This window comes from Bos javanicus, chromosome 6 (assembly GCF_032452875.1).
Source record: "Bos javanicus breed banteng chromosome 6, ARS-OSU_banteng_1.0, whole genome shotgun sequence".
Taxonomy (NCBI): Eukaryota; Metazoa; Chordata; class Mammalia; order Artiodactyla; family Bovidae; genus Bos; species Bos javanicus.
Genome location: NC_083873.1, coordinates 65,839,686 through 65,860,279, shown reverse-complemented (window position 1 = coordinate 65,860,279; position 20,594 = coordinate 65,839,686). Strand labels below are relative to the sequence as shown.

The 20,594-nt window shown below is 36.2% G+C and overlaps 1 protein-coding gene across 3 annotated transcripts in view; it reads left to right on the top strand.

Moving 5' to 3' along the window:
* Positions 1 to 20,594, top strand: part of GABRA4 (gamma-aminobutyric acid type A receptor subunit alpha4) — a 241,910-nt gene that overhangs the window by 10,743 nt on the left and 210,573 nt on the right. For all 3 annotated transcript variants that reach the window (XM_061420066.1, XM_061420067.1, XM_061420065.1), the window contains exons 3-8: positions 5,685 to 5,752; positions 6,681 to 6,901; positions 7,062 to 7,144; positions 9,475 to 9,618; positions 11,060 to 11,212; positions 19,736 to 19,995. In XM_061420066.1, coding sequence (XP_061276050.1) covers positions 5,685 to 5,752; positions 6,681 to 6,901; positions 7,062 to 7,144; positions 9,475 to 9,618; positions 11,060 to 11,212; positions 19,736 to 19,995 — 929 coding nt within the window. The remainder of the gene's footprint in view (positions 1 to 5,684; positions 5,753 to 6,680; positions 6,902 to 7,061; positions 7,145 to 9,474; positions 9,619 to 11,059; positions 11,213 to 19,735; positions 19,996 to 20,594) is intronic.

Here is a 20,594-nt window from a genome sequence, read left to right as displayed (position 1 = left end):
TACTAGAGAAGAAATTAAAAAGTGATATTTTTGTCCAGGTCTCTAAAGCTAAAGAGTGGGAAATTGTCTAAGACCTTGTTAATTGCTTTCCCACTTTCCAAGCAAGTTGGATTCATTAGTATGATGGGAGTATTCCTATGAATTTGATCCTGGTGGTCTCGGTTCCTTTCAAAACTGTTGAAGATCCCTTTGCCTTAGGAATTGTCCACTATGTTGGGGGGAATAAAAACTATTTCCTTATTATCAAAGAAGCAAGATTTTAAAAGATTCCTTTATGTTACACAAATGCATATAAAATTATGAGAAGTCCTTCCAAGATCAAAATTATCTGGTTTCTATGTAATTATACTCTTAGGAACATTGATCTGAACATCCTAAACTGCAGTGTTAGAGGAAGCGTCTCTAAGAATTATTCTTAATTGCATAGCGACCGTTGTTCATTGAGCACTGATTTATTAGAAATCTATTACATTTAAGGCCTAAAATCTGTTCAGGAAGAGGATACAAATATAAATAAAACATGGATTCTACTTTAATCAGGAAACATTTGTAGCTTAGCTAATGTAACGAATGAATCCCAGAATTTTTTTCCTTTGGTGAGATTTTAAAACCACTACTAGGGTGATAACTGGGAACACAATCAAACACATAGTTATTCACCACCTGGTATGTGAAAAACACTGTGCTCGTTTGGGATTTCCAAGAGAATTAAGATTCACCTTTGCTGTTAAGGACAGAAAGACTCAAGCAGGCTGTAATAAGAAGAAGAGCAAATGCATACAAAGAGCTACAAGAATATAGTTCAGAAACTACTTATGAAACAAAACAAGAAAGATAGGTATGGCATGTTATGTACTAGATAGAAAATTATATGTATATTATTAACGATGGATTTACTATTTAATGACATCATTAACATAGTAAATCTAGAATATGTCTTGTAGATCAACACAGGAAGGTTATAATTCTGGCTCTGGAATATAACATTTAACCTCTGTGAGCTCAGTTTCCATATCCATAAAATTCTCTTAAAATATCATTCCTGGAGAATATTATGAAGATTGAATGAAAGAGCATATGGGAAGAATTTAGTACCCTGCTTGGCACATGCAGGCATACCTGCTCAGTCTCTCATTTGTGTCCGACTCTTTGTGACCCCATGAACTATAACCCACTAGGCTCCTCTGTCCATGGGATTCTCCAAGGTAACAAATCTGGAGTGGGTCCATGCCTTCTTCCAGGGGTATTCCTGATCCAGGGATCAAACTTGTATCTCTTGCATCTCTTGCATTGCAGGTGGATTCTTTACCACTGAGCCACCAGGGTAGCCCACTGGCACATAGTAGGCCTTAAATAAATACTAGTATGTTTGCTTATTGTTCTTTGGAAACAGCCCGGTCGCTTGGGAGCAGTTCCACACATACATGCCCCTTGATTCGTCCACTCTCCATCCCTACTGCCACATCCCTTGTCCAGGACACTGTCACCCGTCACCTGACTTAGTACAGCAGCCTCTTAGAAGAGATTTCTTCAGTTGGTTGTGTGTGTGTGTGTGTTAGTCACTCAGGTATGTCCAACTCTTTGTAATCCCATGGACTGTAACCCGCCAGGCTCCTTTGTCCATGAATTTCTCCGACAAGGTTACTAGAGTGGGCTGCCATTCCCTTCTCTAGGGGATCTTCCCGACCCCAGGATTGAACATGGGTCTATTGCACTGGAGAAGGAAATGGCAACCCACCCCAGTATTCTTGCCTGGAGAATCTCATGGATGGAGGAGCCTGCTGGGCTACAGTCCACGGGGTCGCAAAGAGTTGGACACGACTGAGCGACTTCACACGCACTACTGCATTGAAGGTAGATTCTTTACTGCCTGAGCCACCAGGGAAACCTCCTTCTACTCCTGCTTCCCTATAATTCAGTGCCCATACAAATGCCAGAGTGATTCAGATCATATATTTTCCTTACATCAAACTTTTCAGTGGTCTCCCAGTGATTAAGGAATACAAATCAAACTTCTTACCATAGCCTATAAACAGAGGCAGAGCTGGACTGCCTATCAGAGGGAGAAAACTTGGGGGAAAAAAAACAGGACAAATGATTAACCTCTGTATTCATTCGCTTCAGCTGCCATAATGAAGTGCCATGGACAGAGTGGCTTCAATAACAGTAAATTCATTTTTTTCACAATTCCTTAAGCTAGAAGCCCAAGATCAATGTGTCAGTAAGGTTGATTTCTTCTAAGCTCTTTCCCCTTGGCTTGTAGGTGGTTGTCTTCTCTTTGTATCTTAGTTTTTCTTCTGTGTGTTTCTGTGTTCTATTTCCTCTTTTTATAAGGACACCAGTTATATTAAATTCAGGCCCAGCCTAATGACTTCATTTTAAGTTTATTCCCCTTGTAAAGACCCTATCTCAAAACATAATCACATTCTGAAGTACTAGATGCTCAACATATGATTTTAGGAGAATATAATTCAGCTCATAACAATCTCTTTCACTGGGATTTCTACAAGTTTAAAACAGTGAACTTAACATATAAATAAGTTGCTTAAAAGATACCACTTTCAGAATATGGACAGCGAAGGAGGTGTTCTGTCTGAGTTTTTCCCCTTGAAGTTCTCCTACCTGAAATGCATTTTCTCAGCTCTTCCAATGTCTTGTGATCATTCTTCAGCTCTGTTTGAAAGTCACTGCTTTGGAGATTGGTATGACATTGTAAATCAACTATGTGCTGTGTGCTTAGTCGTTCAGTCATGTCTGACTCTTTGCAACCCCATTGATTGTAGCCTACCAGGCTCCTCTGTCCCTGGGGATTCTCGAGGCAAGAATACTGGAGAGGGTTGCCATGTCCTCCTCCAGGGGATCCTCCCAACATGGATCGAACCCAGGTCTCCTGCACTGCAGGTGGATTCTTTACCATCTGAGCCACCAGGGAAGCCCACTATACAGGAAATCAATTACACCTTAATAGAAAAATAGAATTTAGAAATTAAAAATAAGTCACTGCATTGAAGAGTGGCTAAAAAATCTACAATGGCTTTCCCAGACTATTACCAGCCTGTTTTGTTTCTTTTATGAATGATAGCATTCTTTCATTTAATTCATTTCCTTATTATTTATTCTTTGACTCCCCCAATAGCATGTTAAGTGCCTGAAGCAGGAAACTTCAGATTTACCACTGTAACACCAGAACCTAGCATGGAATGGTGTACATCAGGTGGTCACTCAATAAATGTTGAATGAATGGGTGTCCAAATGCAATTTTTCTACCAATTATATATTTTTAGGCTCTCATTCAATCTCAAAGACCTTTTTGATTGTGTAAATACTGAATAATGTCACAAATAATCAAGGTTGTAATTCTGAACATAAAGCATTTTTCAAGAATCATTGAAAAAGTAACAATGTTATGTCAGAATTTGAAAAGATTGGTTATCATGGAGTCATTATAACTTTAAGAATTAGCATAAACCCACACACCTTAAAATAAATGTATAAGGAAAAATATGATTGGCTTAATCCCTCCCTTTCCTACCTTTCCTGCATGTCAATAGAACACCTGTGGTATTAATGTTTTACAGGACACAATTAGCTAAATAAATACTGTTCTAGGAAACAGATAAACATTTTCTGTGAACTAAAGTGAACAGCATCACCTAGGAACTTGTTAGAAATGTAAATTTTCAAGCCCTACTTTAGACCTACTTTACGGCAAGTCTGAGGTAGGCTCCAGCCATGTGTGCTTTAATAAACCTACTGGGTGGTTCTGATCCAGTTAAAGTTTTAGAACCAGTTTCCTAAATTGATCTTCAAAGTAACTGAATTTCTCAAGATTCTCATCAAACAGTCTCATTGTCGAGATCTACTCAGCCTTAATTGTTCTGGGTAACTTATCACTCCTTGTCCTGACTTGCACTGAAGTAATGTTTTTAACACTTTAGCAATTGTCCTTAAGAAGCTAGCAGAGTGATTTCTCTCACTTTTGAATTTTTTTGGATGAAATCTCCATCTAGTAGGGTTTGACACACATTATTTGCTTCCTGGATTACCTATTTCTGAAGCACTTTGGCTTTCATAAGCTTATTACTATCATATTTTTGTTGTTGCTGTTTTCAATTTCTCAGTCAACTTCTCACACTTATTCTCTGTTTTTTTTTGTTACTTTTTAAAAAATGAAAAAATTTTTTAACATTTTAGAAAATATTATTTTTACAAAATGAAAACTCGTGGCAGATCAGCATTATTTATACTTTTTCTCTCACTGTACTTCCAAAGGATATATTTTTCTTAGGATACTTATTTAAGAAAGAATTTTCTTTCTCCTTCAGACTATTTTTCTTTCTGTGGTTCAGTCTTCACCATGTAGAGTGAGAAATACTCTCATTTGTTTTATGAAGATAACTTTAGACCTAGGGCATAAAGCTATTCCAACTGCTCTGTGTTCTTTTTGGCATAAATCCAATTGCCTACCCAGTATTCAAGAGAAACAGTCCATCTTGATAACAGATGTTGTTCTTTCCAGTATGGAATAGGTAGCCCCTGGCCATCCAGTGTTATAAACCATCATATAAGAAATGATGTTCAAGAGTGCAGCAATTTAAAATTTTTATTAGTAATTAAAATTGCTATTATGTACAATAATAATTACTATCATTATTGAGCATGTTATGTTCTGGAGACTGGGACAAGTGATTTACATGTATTATTTCAGCTAATACCCATTAAAACCTCCTCTGTATCTGATGATGTATGACTTGACTAAGATCATGCGATTAGAAATTATTAGAGCCAAATTTAAACTATGGAATTTCTCATTTTAAGCAACATGCTAAACCTGGATTGCAGCAGTTTCCTCTAGAATCTGTGTCAACCCTATTGTCATGATGCTCCCATATTTTGCTTCTGCCAAACACACCCATACACTTGTTCCTGAAACAGTCTTATTTAGACGTAGGAAAGACCCTCAATTGCAAAGAAAAGCTAATACTTGATAAATACTTTCATGAAAGTGTAACTGTGTTCAGGATCTCATAGGAGAAATTTCATCTGATCCCCATCAATAGTCTTGTCTGATAGGTGAGGTTGCTGTCATTGAGGAGTTAAGTAACTTGCCCAAGATCACACAACAAGTAAATGGCAGAACATACATGGGTTTGACTTTTAGGAGAGCTTGTTTTTGATCCTAATTACCAGTGGATGATCTTCCTATTGTTAAAAGTGACCTGAATCATTTTTGTGTTTATTTACCAATATCCTCAACTCACTGAAAATGTGTTCCTTACAGCCATTATGGTTTTTCTCTACTTTACTCTTGTGGTTAAGTTCCATCTTTTTAACAGCTCACTTCTTTACTAAAAGCCAATCAGATGATGAGCTATAAAAACAAATCACAAAAGCTAAAAGCTTTTGTTCCCTGCACTGCCTGTTGTAACAGTGCCCGGGGGTGATGTATCTTTGAAGAACTAAGAATCACAGTAAGTAATTGGGGTTTCTTTTTGCCTGTAAGTAAATATTGCTTTCTGGTTTTGTTGTTCTTTTGTCTACATTTTTTGGAGAGATACATAATCTCACTGAAAACATAAGATGCTTGTAAAAACATGATTTATCTGTCTTTTTAATTATCAAACCCTCCTTGCCTGTAGGATTGGTAATTATCTTTTCACACTTGTTTAATTCATGCCTACTAGGTCCTGTTACAGAAGTGAAAACTGACATATATGTCACTAGCTTTGGACCTGTTTCCGATGTTGAAATGGTAGGTATCTGGGAAATTAAATGTACTTTTTGAGGTTTGGAGAAAATATGCAGAAAAGAGGGCAATTAACATTTATCTTATAATCGATTACACAGAACTAGAAAGTGAAAGAACAGCCTAAAAAGTTTTAAAAAGTGAGACATTTAATTTGCATTTCAGCTGTAATAGTTGAGGTTTTTTTCTGGTTTGGAGTCATTCTCAACAAAGAAAAGAACATTCTGTCCCCACAATACAATGTTGTGTGTAATATTTTTTCCCTTAGAAAGTTATTGCAGAGGAGACAATTAGAGAGTGTAATTAGTTTTGGTATGAAACTATATTGTAGTCCTAACTGCATTTAGAATTCCTTGTTGGCCCTCTTGCTCACCACCCCTCCTCCCACTTCCATAGAACATTAAGCCCTGGTCAGTATAAATTCAGTTTTGCTTTCTAATATTAAATATTTTCAGTTTCCAGGTCAAAGAAATGACCCTAGGTGAACGTTAATAAAATCTGTGGATATAAGATTTCTCTTTTACATACTTTACATACTTTGTCTTAAAGAGATGCCTATAATTTTATGATTAATTATGCAATGTTATTTGTTACACATAAAGTAATTTTGTCACTTGATTTAAAACAAAGTACAACTGTAATTACCTGGTGGCTGGCAGTTTTATTAAATTAGAGTAATTATTCTGGAATGATTAATATGTATGATAATTTATTTATCTAACAAATGTAGAAGATTAACGTATCAGATGGACATAACATGCTTTAATTGCTGACACTCCTTTTGCTCCATTGATTTTTTTTTTTTTTAATTTGCTCTTATTTGTTTTCATCTGGGGTAGTCTTTTCTGAGGGCAAATCTAGAATTTAATGAATTTTTCTGCATATTTATGTGTAATCATCTGTGATTGATTATGTCACAAACTAACTTCCCTAGGAATACACAATGGATGTGTTCTTCAGACAGACATGGATTGACAAAAGACTAAAATATGATGGCCCCATTGAAATTTTGAGATTGAACAATATGATGGTAACAAAAGTGTGGACTCCTGATACTTTCTTCAGGAATGGAAAGAAATCTGTCTCACATAATATGACAGCTCCAAATAAACTTTTTAGAATTATGAGAAATGGCACAATTTTATACACAATGAGGTAGTCTTTAAAAAAATTTTTTTAACTGTTTTTTCTTTCTTCCCTTCCTTCCTTCCTGTCTTTCTTTTTCCTTCCTTTCTTCCTTCTTCCTCATTGAGGAATCTATAAAATTATTTTTTTTTAGTTTTGATTTTATTTAATTGCCTTTTTTCGATCATAGACTCACCATAAGTGCAGAATGTCCCATGAGATTGGTGGACTTCCCCATGGATGGCCATGCCTGCCCTTTGAAATTTGGGAGTTGTAAGTTACAATCAGATTGTGGTTAGGATTTATGGTTACCTCATGCAAGCTGATGTTTTTGTATGTTCATGATTTTCCATAGTCTAACATTTAAATCATTGTCCATGACAATGACTTGTCTGAGGTTTGACTTTTAGGAGACAGTTTATTACCTAATATATTTAAGTTAAGAGGTAAAAACAACCCCTTTCCCCTCACCAGAAGCAAAAATTATTTCTATTTGCTACCTAGATAGCCTAGGTAGATTGAGTCATAGTTAATAGGTTGGTGATCAGTGGTGAAATTTAGGGACCACTGAACTCCTTGTGTTGGTAGTGTATCAGAGAAAGAGTAAATGATTTTTTTCATTTTTTAAATTTAACAGCTTCTGTTACAACCAGAAACCTTTATGGCAGACTTGAAAAAAAGCAAAAGAAGGTTCAGGGCTTCCTGACATGACATGGGTTAGAATAACATAAGCAGCGCTATTAGTACAAAAATGGCTGAAGCATGACCAACACAGATTAGGAGGGATGGTCTGATATGTAGGCAGAACAAGATGGTATAGTACCTTATGGGCTACATTAATTTGTTTAGATATTATTCTAAGTGCTATTGGATGCCTTTGGAAGGTTTTACTAAGGGTGGTTGAGAAAGGACTTTACCTAGATTAGAGCTATCTTGAGTGAAATGTAAATTATTATAGTACAAATAGTTTCAGTTCTGGCCCCAGTAAGATCATGCTTTCTGTTCATTCTAGGGAGAATGGATTGTAGAAACAGAGACGAGCTGGAGGCTGTGTCTTGGTGATGATGTAGACTAGATTATAGTATCAGAGGAGGTGTAAGACACATGGATTTGGGATATTTTGTGGTGGTGAAGGCAAAAGGATGAAATGAATGGGTAGGACAGAATAAGGAATCTCTTTTACCCAAGCTCCCCTCTCAGAGATGGCAGCAAAATGTGCTTGCCTCTTCTCACGTCTGCCTCAAATATTTGACTCAATCAGAAGCTACCAAAAATAGATGCTGACTTTTACTATTGCTTCAGATTCTCAGTCACAATGATTGTGAAACCGTTGCCTGCTGTTATTATTGCTTATTGCTTAACTTAATGAGACTTGGCAGTCGTCATTCTTTTTATAACCCTCAGTAATCACAATATTCAAGTTGGGTTAACTTGAAACTAGAGTGAGTCCTTTGCTCTCCAACCAGTGATTTGATGAGAAAAGATAAAAACAGAAAAATACACGGACAGAAAGGATACCTGACTTAAAATATCATGGACAGGGTCTTAGCATTCTGAGACTTTAAATGTATAATTTAAGCATGAATATACTTCAGAAGATAAACCTTGAGACCTGATTGTACACCACTAAATGACAACACAAGCCTTATAGCTTGTTTTGCAAAGTCATTTGTAGAGATAGTCTCCCTAGGTACCAACCTCTTTTGCAGAATTAAACATTTTCACTGAGGGCCTACTGTGCTCTAGCCATTTTAGGAATCTTTGCAGAGGGCAGCACACAATTCATCTTGGTTCTTTTGAACTCATTTGTGTATGAGCCAAGCTATCTGTTCTGGGTAGGCTGGTAAGCAAGCAGCTGGTCTCCATGTGCACTGAACACCAAATAATAGAAAATGGGCTTGAATTGCCGCTGGGAGGGATTTGCTGAAGATGGAAGGGAAAATGTTCTGATTGTGAGAGTTTAAAGGTAGTGGAATTGGTTCTGTAAGTACGTTCCCTGGAGAGCTTTACAAACTGCATAGCCAGTTGTCACCCGCAGAATGGTTCCCAAACAGCATGGGTATTGCCCAGAGGCAGAGTCTGGAATAGGTGACCCATGGAGAGCGCTTCCAAAGTAGGATTTGCTTTTGTTTTTGTTGTTGTATTATTATAGGCAGCATCTGGTATGTTTCTAATTGAGAGAGCTGTATGAGGAAGGAAGATGTCAATATTGGTCAAGTATTAGAAGTGAGTTAGAAGGGAAAGGAATAGCAGTTGGACAGTACTTTGGGTGGGGGTTATTTTTTCTGCTTTTCACCTGTTTATCCTATTAGTATGGAAACATATCCAAGGGCACTGATGCATAGATCACATTTTAGTTGCCTTAGTTTTAGTCTCTCCTCCTGTAAACCTCTGGCATAAAAATGAGAAATATGCCCAGTTGCAAGACTGCTTATTTAATCTCTACAGTTTTCTCAATCTTAAACATGTTTGAATAAATCATAATGATTCTTGTTTTCATTTATTCCATCTTTCTTGAACATGTGTAATATTCTTAATCATTGACTGTCAGTGCAGATGGAAAAGGAGCCCTGACTCTAACCACCTTCTCTGCTGTCCTCCAGATGCCTATCCGAAGAGTGAGATGATTTATACCTGGACGAAAGGTCCTGAGAAATCAGTAGAAGTTCCAAAGGAGTCTTCCAGCTTAGTTCAGTATGACTTGATTGGGCAAACTGTATCGAGTGAAACTATCAAATCCATCACAGGTAAGACATTCAGTAATTTAAACCAATATGCAACTTGGCACTAGCTTCTTCATTGAAATATCTTGTGTTTTCAGGGTCCAGCTAAAAGTTTCCAGAAATAGAGTTGATGCATAGCTCACAGTTGAGAATTCTCTTTATTTATATTTAAATCTTATTTTAGTTTGAAATAAATTCTGAGTTGGTGAGATGCAAGAAATGAGTTGGTTTTCTTTTTCATAAAAAAAGTCAATGATCAAATATATCAAAACTATTTTCAACAGAATTCTCAGATAGGAAATCTGATCATTGATTTTTTTGAACACTGAATTTTCTTTGTTTTTTAGTACTTTCTCCAAGTCTGTTTTTTATATCTTGCCAATTTTTATGGTGCTACTCTATCCTCTTTTCAAAAATAAAGGCAAAATATAAAATTTAATTATAAAATATGTTAAGGGCATATATTAAAGCTGTCATGTGAGTAGATGGATGATTATTATTGAGGATTCTTGGTCTGTATTTGTTTTGGGGATGTGAATGGAAAGAATCATAGGACTTAGTTTTTGTCATATTCAGTGTGAGAAAAATAGCTGATTATTGCTTGTTCTTAAACTATTCCTTATGTATATGTATCACCAGGAAAAGTATTTTTTGAAAACATTTATTTTCCAGCCTGTAAGTGATTATAAAAATATGTTTTGGGAAGATTTGAGTCTTCAATCTGAGAATAAGGCTACTGCTTCCTGAGTTACTTTCTTAGCATGTTACTTTCAGATGTAATATTAAATATTTTATCAAGAGCTACGAGAAATCTTATGATATATTTACTTATTATCTTTTTTAGGTTTTTGTCTAAATGCTAATAAAACATACCTGAACTCAGGAATGTTATGGATGGGTCTATATGTGTTTCTTTATATATTTTTTTCATATATATCACATTTAGAAAGAAAGTTTTTTCCTGAAACTAAGACAGTAAGACAACCTTTCTCTAAGCATATATGTATATACAATGTATAGCTGTGTATTACAATTCTTTCTAAAATGAGGATTTATATTTTCGTACAGGTGTGTGTATTTTCATGGTTTTTTTCCAAGTGATTTTCCATAAAAGTTAACTCTAAAATCTGCTCTTACAAATGCTGCAAATGAAGTCTAATTGCTTTTGCAGTGTTAGATCTTTAAAATAGAAGGCACTGCAAGAATTTTTATAAAATTATAGCCCAACTTACTAAATTGCTTAATCACAATGTAACAACAGAAATGTTTTTCTATGTAATGATGCTCAGTATTGTTTTCCCCTTGTTGGGAACTTCATATTTCTCAATGCTTGTGCTGTCATGCCGAGCAGATACTTTCTTTGCCTAGAATACTGTTTGTTATTCTGAAATATGATTATAAAACCATTGAATATTTGCTCACAGAACCTATTAATATAACAATTTTCCTCATGCTTCGTTCACAGGTGAATATATTGTTATGACGGTTTATTTTCACCTCAGACGGAAGATGGGTTATTTTATGATTCAAACATACATTCCATGTATTATGACAGTAATTCTTTCTCAAGTTTCATTCTGGATAAATAAGGAATCAGTTCCAGCTAGGACTGTATTTGGTAATTATAATTCATTTCTCGGTTATTTTTGTTCACTTTACATTTTGATTGTGATTCATGGGACTAGCCTTTAGATATATCATCTCTGAGAAGATATTAAACAGTAATATATCTAGCTGTGCTAAGTAAAGAATCACAAAAGATTTCATTCTTATCAGCTAATACAAAGTAATAAAGCTTGAGAGGATAAGTGCATTCCATTCCTTCATTTGGGTCCCTATCAGATTTACTTTATTGTAAACTGGCAGGTGAAGACCAAGTATGAATCTGGATATAATTTCACTGTGGGTGATATTCTTGGGTACCTAGCTTAATGCTGTGTAATTGAATTAAAATCATGTCTAGGTGTTAAAATGAAATGCACCGGGAGTTTAAAATAAAAGTCATGGATGAATGAATATGAAAGCCTTAGAAATATTTGCCTTTTAATGAAGAGGAACAAAAGGTTTAAATGCATTGAATTGAAAGTATTATATGCTTAGTTTGTTAACTCATTGTTGTAGTCTATCTACACTTTATTTTCTGAATATGCCACATTTTTTCTTTTTGTTTATATACTGGCTTCCTATATATCATTCGTCATTGTATCAAATCCAGAACACTTGAGTTTTAATTTTTTTAGCTGTTAATAAGCCTTTGCATATCAGCCATGCTTTTGGCTGATTGTAAAATATTACAATTAGTTATAATAATATTTAATTTAATATTTTTCTATTCTTTTTCTATTGATTGTGAGTGGAAAAGGCATTCAGTTGTAGGACAAAAAAGAAAATGATCAGAATTGCTCTGGAATGGAGGTATAGTCCCCATGAAAGATGCCAACTTCCCATTGCTTTTTTCTCTTTGGTAGAAAGCCATGATATAATACCCCTCATCACACAAAAGCTGAAAGAATGCTGGTAAGAAGGAGCTGAAGAGCGTGGGGACTTCTCACTCAACCCCAATCCATTGAGAGACTTTCTGATGAGGGCCATCTTAGTGTTCTCAGAGGACCTGAATGTGGGGACATATTCCACGGACACCCCCACCGCTTTAAGCTTAGGTTCACTCAAGGAGGTTTTGGAATCCTACTGGGGAAACTCTTAGAGGAGGGTTAGTGCTCCAGGCAGAGTGTGACCCCAAGAAGGCGTTGAGCAGGTGTAGTGGGACTGTCTACTTCATAGAGTTGTGAGGGTTCAATTAAAGAATAACTGCACATTGCAAGTGTTGAAAAATTCAGCTATTGAAAATAGATGGGAAAATGAAGAGAGAAAACAATGTAGTGAAGTTTATTTTCCAGTAGGTCAGGTTTTAAAACCCACATTTGCCACTTATTTTCTCCATCCATAACATTGTGATAAAATGTCTCTCCTTCCTAGACTAGTGAAGATGTAGAGTAATGTGTGGTGGTCATTACAGGGTACATAGCACACTTAGCACATACTTGTTACTCCCAGATGTTCTACTATACAGGGGAGAATAATTCTGCTTTGACTTTGTTGCCTTGATTATTAACTGCTTTTAAAAGAAAACATGCATCTTTCCATTATGTAATGCCATACACTCTGCTAAATTCTTTTCTTTAAATTGAAGTACAGTTGATTTGCAACACTGTGTTCAGTTCAGTTCAGTTTGTGACCCCATGAACCGCATCACGCTAGGCCTCCCTGTCCATCACCAACTCCCAGAGTCTACCCAAACTCATGTCCACTGAGTCAGTGATGCCATCCGACCATCTCATCCTCTGTTGTCCCCTTTTCCTCCTGCCCTCAATCTTTCCCAGCAACAGGGTCTTTTCAAATGAGTCAGCTCTTCACATCAGGTGGCCAAAGTATTGGAGTTTCAGCTTCAACAACAGTCCTTCCAATGAACACTCAGGACTGATCTCCTTTAGGATACACTCGTTGGATCTCCTTGCAGTCCAAGGGACTCTCAAGAGTCTTCTCCAACACCACAGTTCAAAAGCATTAGTTTTTTGGTTCTCAGCTTTCTTTATAGTTCAATGTCGCGAACCTCTGTCCATAGTTCATCAGGCACTCTGTCTATCAGATCTAGTCCCTTAAATCTATTTCTCACTTCCACTGTATAATCATAAGGGATTTGATTTAGGTCATACTTGAATGGTCTAGTGGTTTTCCCCACTTTGTTCAATTTAAGTCTGAATTTGCCAATAAGGAGTTCATGATCTGAGCCACAGTCAGCTCCCAGTCTTGTTTTTGCTGACTGTATAGAGCTTCTCCATCTTTGGCTGCAAAGAATATAATCAGTCTGATTTTGGTGTTGACCATCTGGTGATGTCCATGTGTAGAGTCTTCTCTTGTGTTGTTGGGAGAGGGTGTTTGCTATGACCAGTGCGTTCTCTTGGCAGAACTCTATTAGCCTTTGCCCTGCTTCATTCTGTTCTCCAAGGCCAAATTTACCTGTTACTCCAGGTGTTTCTTGACTTCCTTGTTTTGCATTCCAGTCCCCTATAGTGAAAAGGACATCTTTTTTGGGTGTTAGTTCCAGAAGCTCTTGTAGGTCTTCATAGAACTGTTCAGCTTCTTCAGTGTTACTGGTCGGGGCACAGAGTTGGATTACTGTGATCTTGAATGGTTTGCCTTGGAAATGAACAGAGATCATTCTGTCATTTTTGAGATTGCATCCAAGTATTGCATTTCGGACTCTTTTGTTGACCATAATAGCTACTCCATTTTTTCTAAGGGATTTCTGCCCACAGTAGTTGATATAATTGTCATCTGGGTTAAATTCACCCATTCCAGTCCATCTTAGTTCGCTGATTCCTAGAATGTCGATGTTCACTCTGCCATCTCCTGTTTGACCACTTCAAATTTGCCTTGATTCATGGACCTAACATTCCAGCTTCCTATTCAACATTGCTCTTTACAGCATTATTACAACATTATTACAACATTGTGTTAGTTTCAGTTATATAGCACAGTTACTCAGATATATATATGTAGACATATATAAAAATATATATGTATATTTTTTTAGATTCTTTTCCCTTATAGATTATTACAAAATACTGAGTATACAATAAATTCTTGTTGTTTATCTATTTTATGTATGTAGTGTATATGTTAATCCCAAACTCTTAAGTTGTTCCTCCCACATCTTCTTCTCCTTTGGTAACCATAAGTTTCCTTTCTGTCTATGCATCTGTTTCTGTGTTATAAATAAGTTCATTTTTATCAGTGTTTAGATTCTACATGTAAGTGATATCCTATTAATATATAGTTTTCTTTCTCAGTCTGGTTTACTTCCCCTCAGTATGATAACCTCTAGGTCTATCTGTGTTACCAACAAAAGATTAATTTGCTAAATGCTTGGTGTTTATTGTCTCATTAAGTGCAGTGAACACTCAGTTAACCTTGGCTGTATGCATCATCTATAAAGACAACCTAACTGGGCAGAAAGTTAGGGGCTGAGAATAAGGTCAAAGTCCCTGAACTTTCCCTTGTACAAATAATATTAATGTTTCCGGAACTATCATCATTGAAAATAAAAATAAAATCACTTCCACATGTATTACCATCTTTATCTTATGCTCCTAAATAATTTCTGCAACAGAAAATATTGCCCCATTAATGATGCCTTTGATTAAGAGGCATCCACGTCAAAAAGTGCAGACTTCGGAGCAAGATGGCCTAAGTTGTAACCTAAAGTCTACCGTTTATTAGCTGGGAGCCTTCAGTGAGGTATTTCTGCCGGTTTCCTCAAGTGTCACAACAGGGTGAATTGTCACTACTGCATAAGGTGGCTGTGAGGATTCAATGAGTTTATTTGGATACAAAGACTACCACAGTGAATACTGTTGTTAGTGTCATTGACTATTATGACAGTCCGTGCTGCCTTCTCTCTCATTTTGAGACTCGCTACTTGATACTATCATGTGAATGTTCTCTTTATTTTATAGTTATTGTGATTGCTTGATGAGCTTTGAATGCTTTCTTGGTTGATTACAAACTCATAGCCACTGTTCTGTCTCATTTGTCCCCAAATAATAGAAATTTCCAGTGGTATGTGTGTGTGGGGGGAGAGCATTAGTTATAGCTGTATCCATCCAATATTTCCTATCCAGATAAGCCAGCGTAAGGACATTATGTATCATACAGTAAGGATACTGCTTCTGCTAAGTCGCTTCAGTCGTGTGTCCGACTGTGCGAGCCCATAGACGGAAGCCCTGGTAACACTAATAATAATGATAATAAAATTTGCCATGTACTGATAGAGATCATCTTATTTAATCTTCAGAATAACTCAGCAAGTTAGGCATTAGTAATTTTATATGGATAAGGATATAGACACAAAGAGATTAAGAAACTTGTATAAAATCATATATTGAAGTGATAAACCCCAAACAATTTCTGCCTGACTTTGAGAACTCCCTCATGTCCACTCTACCATTCTGTCCTTATGTGGTAGGGGTGGGGTGGGGGAGGCAGTCTGGGGACCTGGGAGCTTGTGGATGATTTCAGAGCTGCTGAGTGGATGTGTATGGCTGTGTGCTCTGCATACTTTGTGGGAACTCTTCCATTTGCTTCTGATTGTGCTCAGGCACCAAGATACTGGTTTGGATTGACCAGGAAAATTATGCCCAATAATGAAGTCTTCTAAGACCTAAGATGTGCCAGAACAGTAACTATTTAATTGTTTGTTGAGATTTTCAATGGTATTTTCTTAAGGAAGTTAAGTTTTAAGTATGTGGGGAGTGGGGAGTGAACAGTCTATTTCATATGAGATTCAAATAAAAAGAAATAATTCTGGGCTAGCATTTATCTGTCCCAATTCTCATTTTTCTCTTTACTCAAGGAAGAATTTGCTGAGTAAGAGACGTCACTCGAGATCACGCAAAAAGAAAAACTAATAAAGATTAGTGTAAATATGAGAAGTAGCATGTGCCAAATTCTCTGGAAAGGTCTATTACTAAAGATGTATGCCTCTTAAGTTTTCTAATTATTCCAGTATAGTAAAACATGAAATCTGCGTAAATGCCAGCTGGCACATCTACATCATTACTAGTTCGTTTTCTAGGAGTAGCTAACCCCAAATTCACTCCTGTGTATAGTCTTAGCCTACTTTTAAATGTCCTCTTCCAGCTCCTGGGCCAGCCAATATGGTGCATATTCAGCATTCTGAAAACAGGGCCTGGCATCAATATCTGAACTTGTCAAAAAAGCTCCATGGTTATTAAAGTATTTTCAGGATAGATGTGGTGACAGATATACTGCCTTCGTAGATGCAGAAGGAGCATGGCTTCTTATCTGAGAGGTTACGTCTGTTTGCTGTTTTGTTGGTGTCCATTTGACCAACTGCTTCACCTAGACACAGGTGTAAGAAGCCCATTCCTGTCGTGCTAGTTCTTTCTTAGAATTGAACTCCAGACAGAGAAACGTTTTAATGTCTAAAGGGATGGCAATTTCAAACACTCAGCCAACTGTTTATGCCAGTTACTTTCTTAATTTTGCCAAGTCATAAAATAGGAACCATAATATCTGAAAGACCGTTCTGCAAACTTTTAAATCAAGTGTACTCTAGACAATAAAAAAGAAATGCAAAGCAGCCACATAGCCATATATTGTTGAACATGTTCATAAACTTGGTGATGTACCCTCCTTAACAATCAGAAAGTCATTTTTGGATTCACAACTCAATAATTGCATTAATATTCTGCTTAGTTGTCATTAATGATGAAATTTCTTCTCATACTGCAGGAGAGAAAAAGACCATTACTGCTTATCCTCAGGAGAAATTGCTCTATTGCCAAAAAAATGTTCAAAGCAACATGAATAATCTTAAATTGTCTTAAATAATCTTAAATAAATAATCTTAAATTGTCTTAAATAAACTTATATTTGAGTTTCAGATACCTTTTTGATTACATTATGGTCTCTGTAAAACTTTCTGATTTCTGAGTAGTATTCTTAGTTAAATGGCATTGTTTATATTTTATTTTCAAGCTCTTTCAGTATAATTTCTATGCTATTAGAGGAAATGTACCTAATAAAGTTGTAGAACAGTTTTGAATTCTTAATAGGTCATTTAACCTGCTATGAATAAGAAGAAAAACTTTGATTTATATTTAAATTTTGCAGCTAGAAGTTTTCAGAATTAATTTAGGGTTTATTCACTATCTCATAATGACCATAGGGATGGTGCCATTTTCCTGAGATTTAAAATAGAAGCCTATACATCAGTGTTTCTTTTGCTGTCTCGTACACAGGGTTATTGTTACCATCTTTCTAAATTCCATATATATGCGTTAGTATACTCCAGTCCAGGTTCAATGCATGATACTGGATGCTTGGGGCTGGTGCACTGGGACGACCCAGAGGGAGGGTATGGGGAGGGAGGAGGGAGGAGGGTTCAGGATGGGGAACACAGGTATACCTGTGGCGGATTCATTTCGATATTTGGCAAAACTAATACAATATTGTAAAGTTTAAAAATAAAATAAAATTAGTTAAAAAAAATAAAATAAAATAGAAGCCTAAAAATAAAAATAAAATAAAAAAGAGGCCTAAAAGTCCTGCGGTCTCTTTCCAAAACAAAGTCTAATAAATTCACAATATTTCATTTTCATAGGCGTTTAGGTATTTATATATTTGATTGAATAAACATATTTTAAGTCTGTTTTAAACTTATAAAATATTAAAAATATCACAAACATTTCTTTTCAAAAAGAATACAACCAAATTCTCAACTTGTTCCCTCTGTATAGCTTATGGAATATTTTTGAAAGATCCATAGCTCAGAAGTTGTTCTAATTTCTCATGTTTTAAAACTGACAATTCAGAAAGGATTAGAAAGAAAATGGATTCCTGAAGAGCTGAAAAATGTATTTTTATTTATTACACATTTATCATGTGCTTGGCACTATGTGAAATACGGTAAATTCCAAAGCGGTGTTAAATATTTCAGCCCTTAAGGAGTCAATGCTTAATGAAGTTGTGGAAACAGGGCTCACACAAATGGAAAAATTAAGAAACAATACAAGGTAGAATATAATTAAGTGCTGAGTTGAAGAGACAATGTAATTTCTCCCTGCATCAAAATATTTTTATTCCTTCATTATTGCATGGGGCTCACTGTCCCTTCAGTTTAACCTGTGACTTTAGGCTAGGGATTGGCATGGATTGGAATAAATAGTTTATGCCTTCATCATTGTTATTGTCTTCATCATCATCATTCCCAAACATCTGAGTGTATCAATTCAGGAGATTTCCTAGGTATTACATAGAATGATTTAAATGGATATGGTAAATCTCCAAATAAATTTCCAAACTTAACTACATAACATGGATTAGATCCACAGAGAAACAAAGATGCAGAAAGGGGCAATTGTGCAAATATTTAGCATTCTTAAATAATGCATTTCTCTATAGTTTCAGTAGCAAGTGGGATTTTTCCATTGAGAATGGGGAATGACATTTTTCCAGGCTCTGCAGAAAAGGTTTTTCTGGAGATGATATGCTTCAGAAGCTTATTGATGGGAGAGAAATACTGTTATTCTTGTTACCAGTATTTTCCTGCCAACCATAAACTGAAGGGCAGTAGATGTCCAATCAGAGGAAATCAGTCCTGAATATTTATTGGAAGGACTGATGTTGAAGCTCCAATACTTTGGCCACCTAATTTGAAGAACTGACTCATTAGAAAAGACTCTGATGCTGGGAAAGATTGAAGGCAGGAAGAAAAGGGGACGACAGAGAATGAGATGGTTGGATGGCATCACCAACTCAATGGACATGAGTTTGAACAAGCTCCAGGAGTTGGTGATGGACAAGGAAGCCTGGCTTGGTGCAGTCCATGGGGTTGCAAAGAGTTGGACATCACTGAGTGACTGAACTGAACTGAGATGTCCAATATTTTTAAAACCAAATTGTTCTAGAAATCTATTTCTTGGGAGCATCCTTCTGTTTTATATAAATTGAGCTATTTTATAACTAGTACATTTATTATTTTAATTAAATAGGTAATATTCAGGTAAAGATTTTGAGTGTATATAACTTGTGATTTTTCTGGTAGAGAGTTTCAATAACATGGGCCATGCCTACCCCAGACATGAAATTCTGATACTTTAATTTTCAGTGCTACCATCTTCCCACTCCTGGTTGAGAATCAGTGCTTCAGTGAGTCACACTTCCTGTTAGGTGTTGAGTTTCTCAGGTATATTGGCCTGGGTACTAATATCAACCCAGTGTATGTTAGTTGCCTTGCATACTTTAAGTCTTCATAGTAAGCTCAGTAAGTGGGCATCAAGTGAAACCCAGTGTGTTTTCCTAACTTAATCCAACTCACACTGAGCCAGTGATTGGAGGAGTAAGTATTTGAACCACATCTGTCTCTAACTCCAAAGCCTGTGCTACTTTCACTGAACCATTAGGATTGGAATCATATCAAAGATGGTTTGTTTTGAGTTATAAACTTTGTTACTGCCATCCCACCAAATTTCCAGATCTTTTTGTGTGTTTGTTTGTTTGTTTGTTTGCGTAGAAATAACCATAAAGTATTTTGTCTCTTTGCTCTTTTCCCTTGAAGGAATAACCACAGTCCTGACCATGACCACACTGAGCATCAGTGCACGGCATTCTTTACCCAAAGTGTCCTATGCAACTGCCATGGATTGGTTCATAGCTGTCTGCTTTGCTTTTGTATTTTCGGCCCTTATTGAGTTTGCTGCCGTCAACTACTTTACCAATGTTCAAATGGAAAAAGCCAAAAGGAAGACATCAAAAGCCCCCCAGGAAATTTCAGCTGCTCCAGTGCTGAGAGAAAAGCATCCTGAAACACCTCTGCAGGTATTTGACTTAATATCCTTTAGCTCATGATTTTAGCATCTTGGTCAAATTTCCATTGCCAGGGGAAAAGCTAGGAAGTTGTTGAAAATCCCAATGACAATTTGTAACTCATTTAAAAATTCAAAAAAAAATGTTAAAGGATAATCATAAATTTCAACTTTGAAACTATGATTAATGGCTTAAAAATTAAACAGCTCTGGATGAGATAGATGTACACAGACCTGTTCAAATGAAAGTTCAGAATTTAAAATTTTTTAATTTTTAGGGGGCAAAATCTTACGTATGCACTTAAGAGAAACCTGTGGATACCCTTAAGTAGGTCGGAAAAGCATCTTAGTAGAGTTCATTGAACAAAATAAAGCAGTGATTCTTAGCATGGCTCCACATTAGAACTGCCCCCATGGGGATGTGCCCTTGTATGAAAAAAGAAAAGAAAACCAATGAACAAGAAGACTCATAGGTGCAGGTGATATCCTTCCAAGACTGAGAATTTTTGTCCTAAAGAGACAGATCTAAAAGGATATGAAAGTATATAAGAGCTACTGTAATTTACATTGGGCACATGAGTGATTCTGCAAATTAAAAAAAATTAAAAAGTG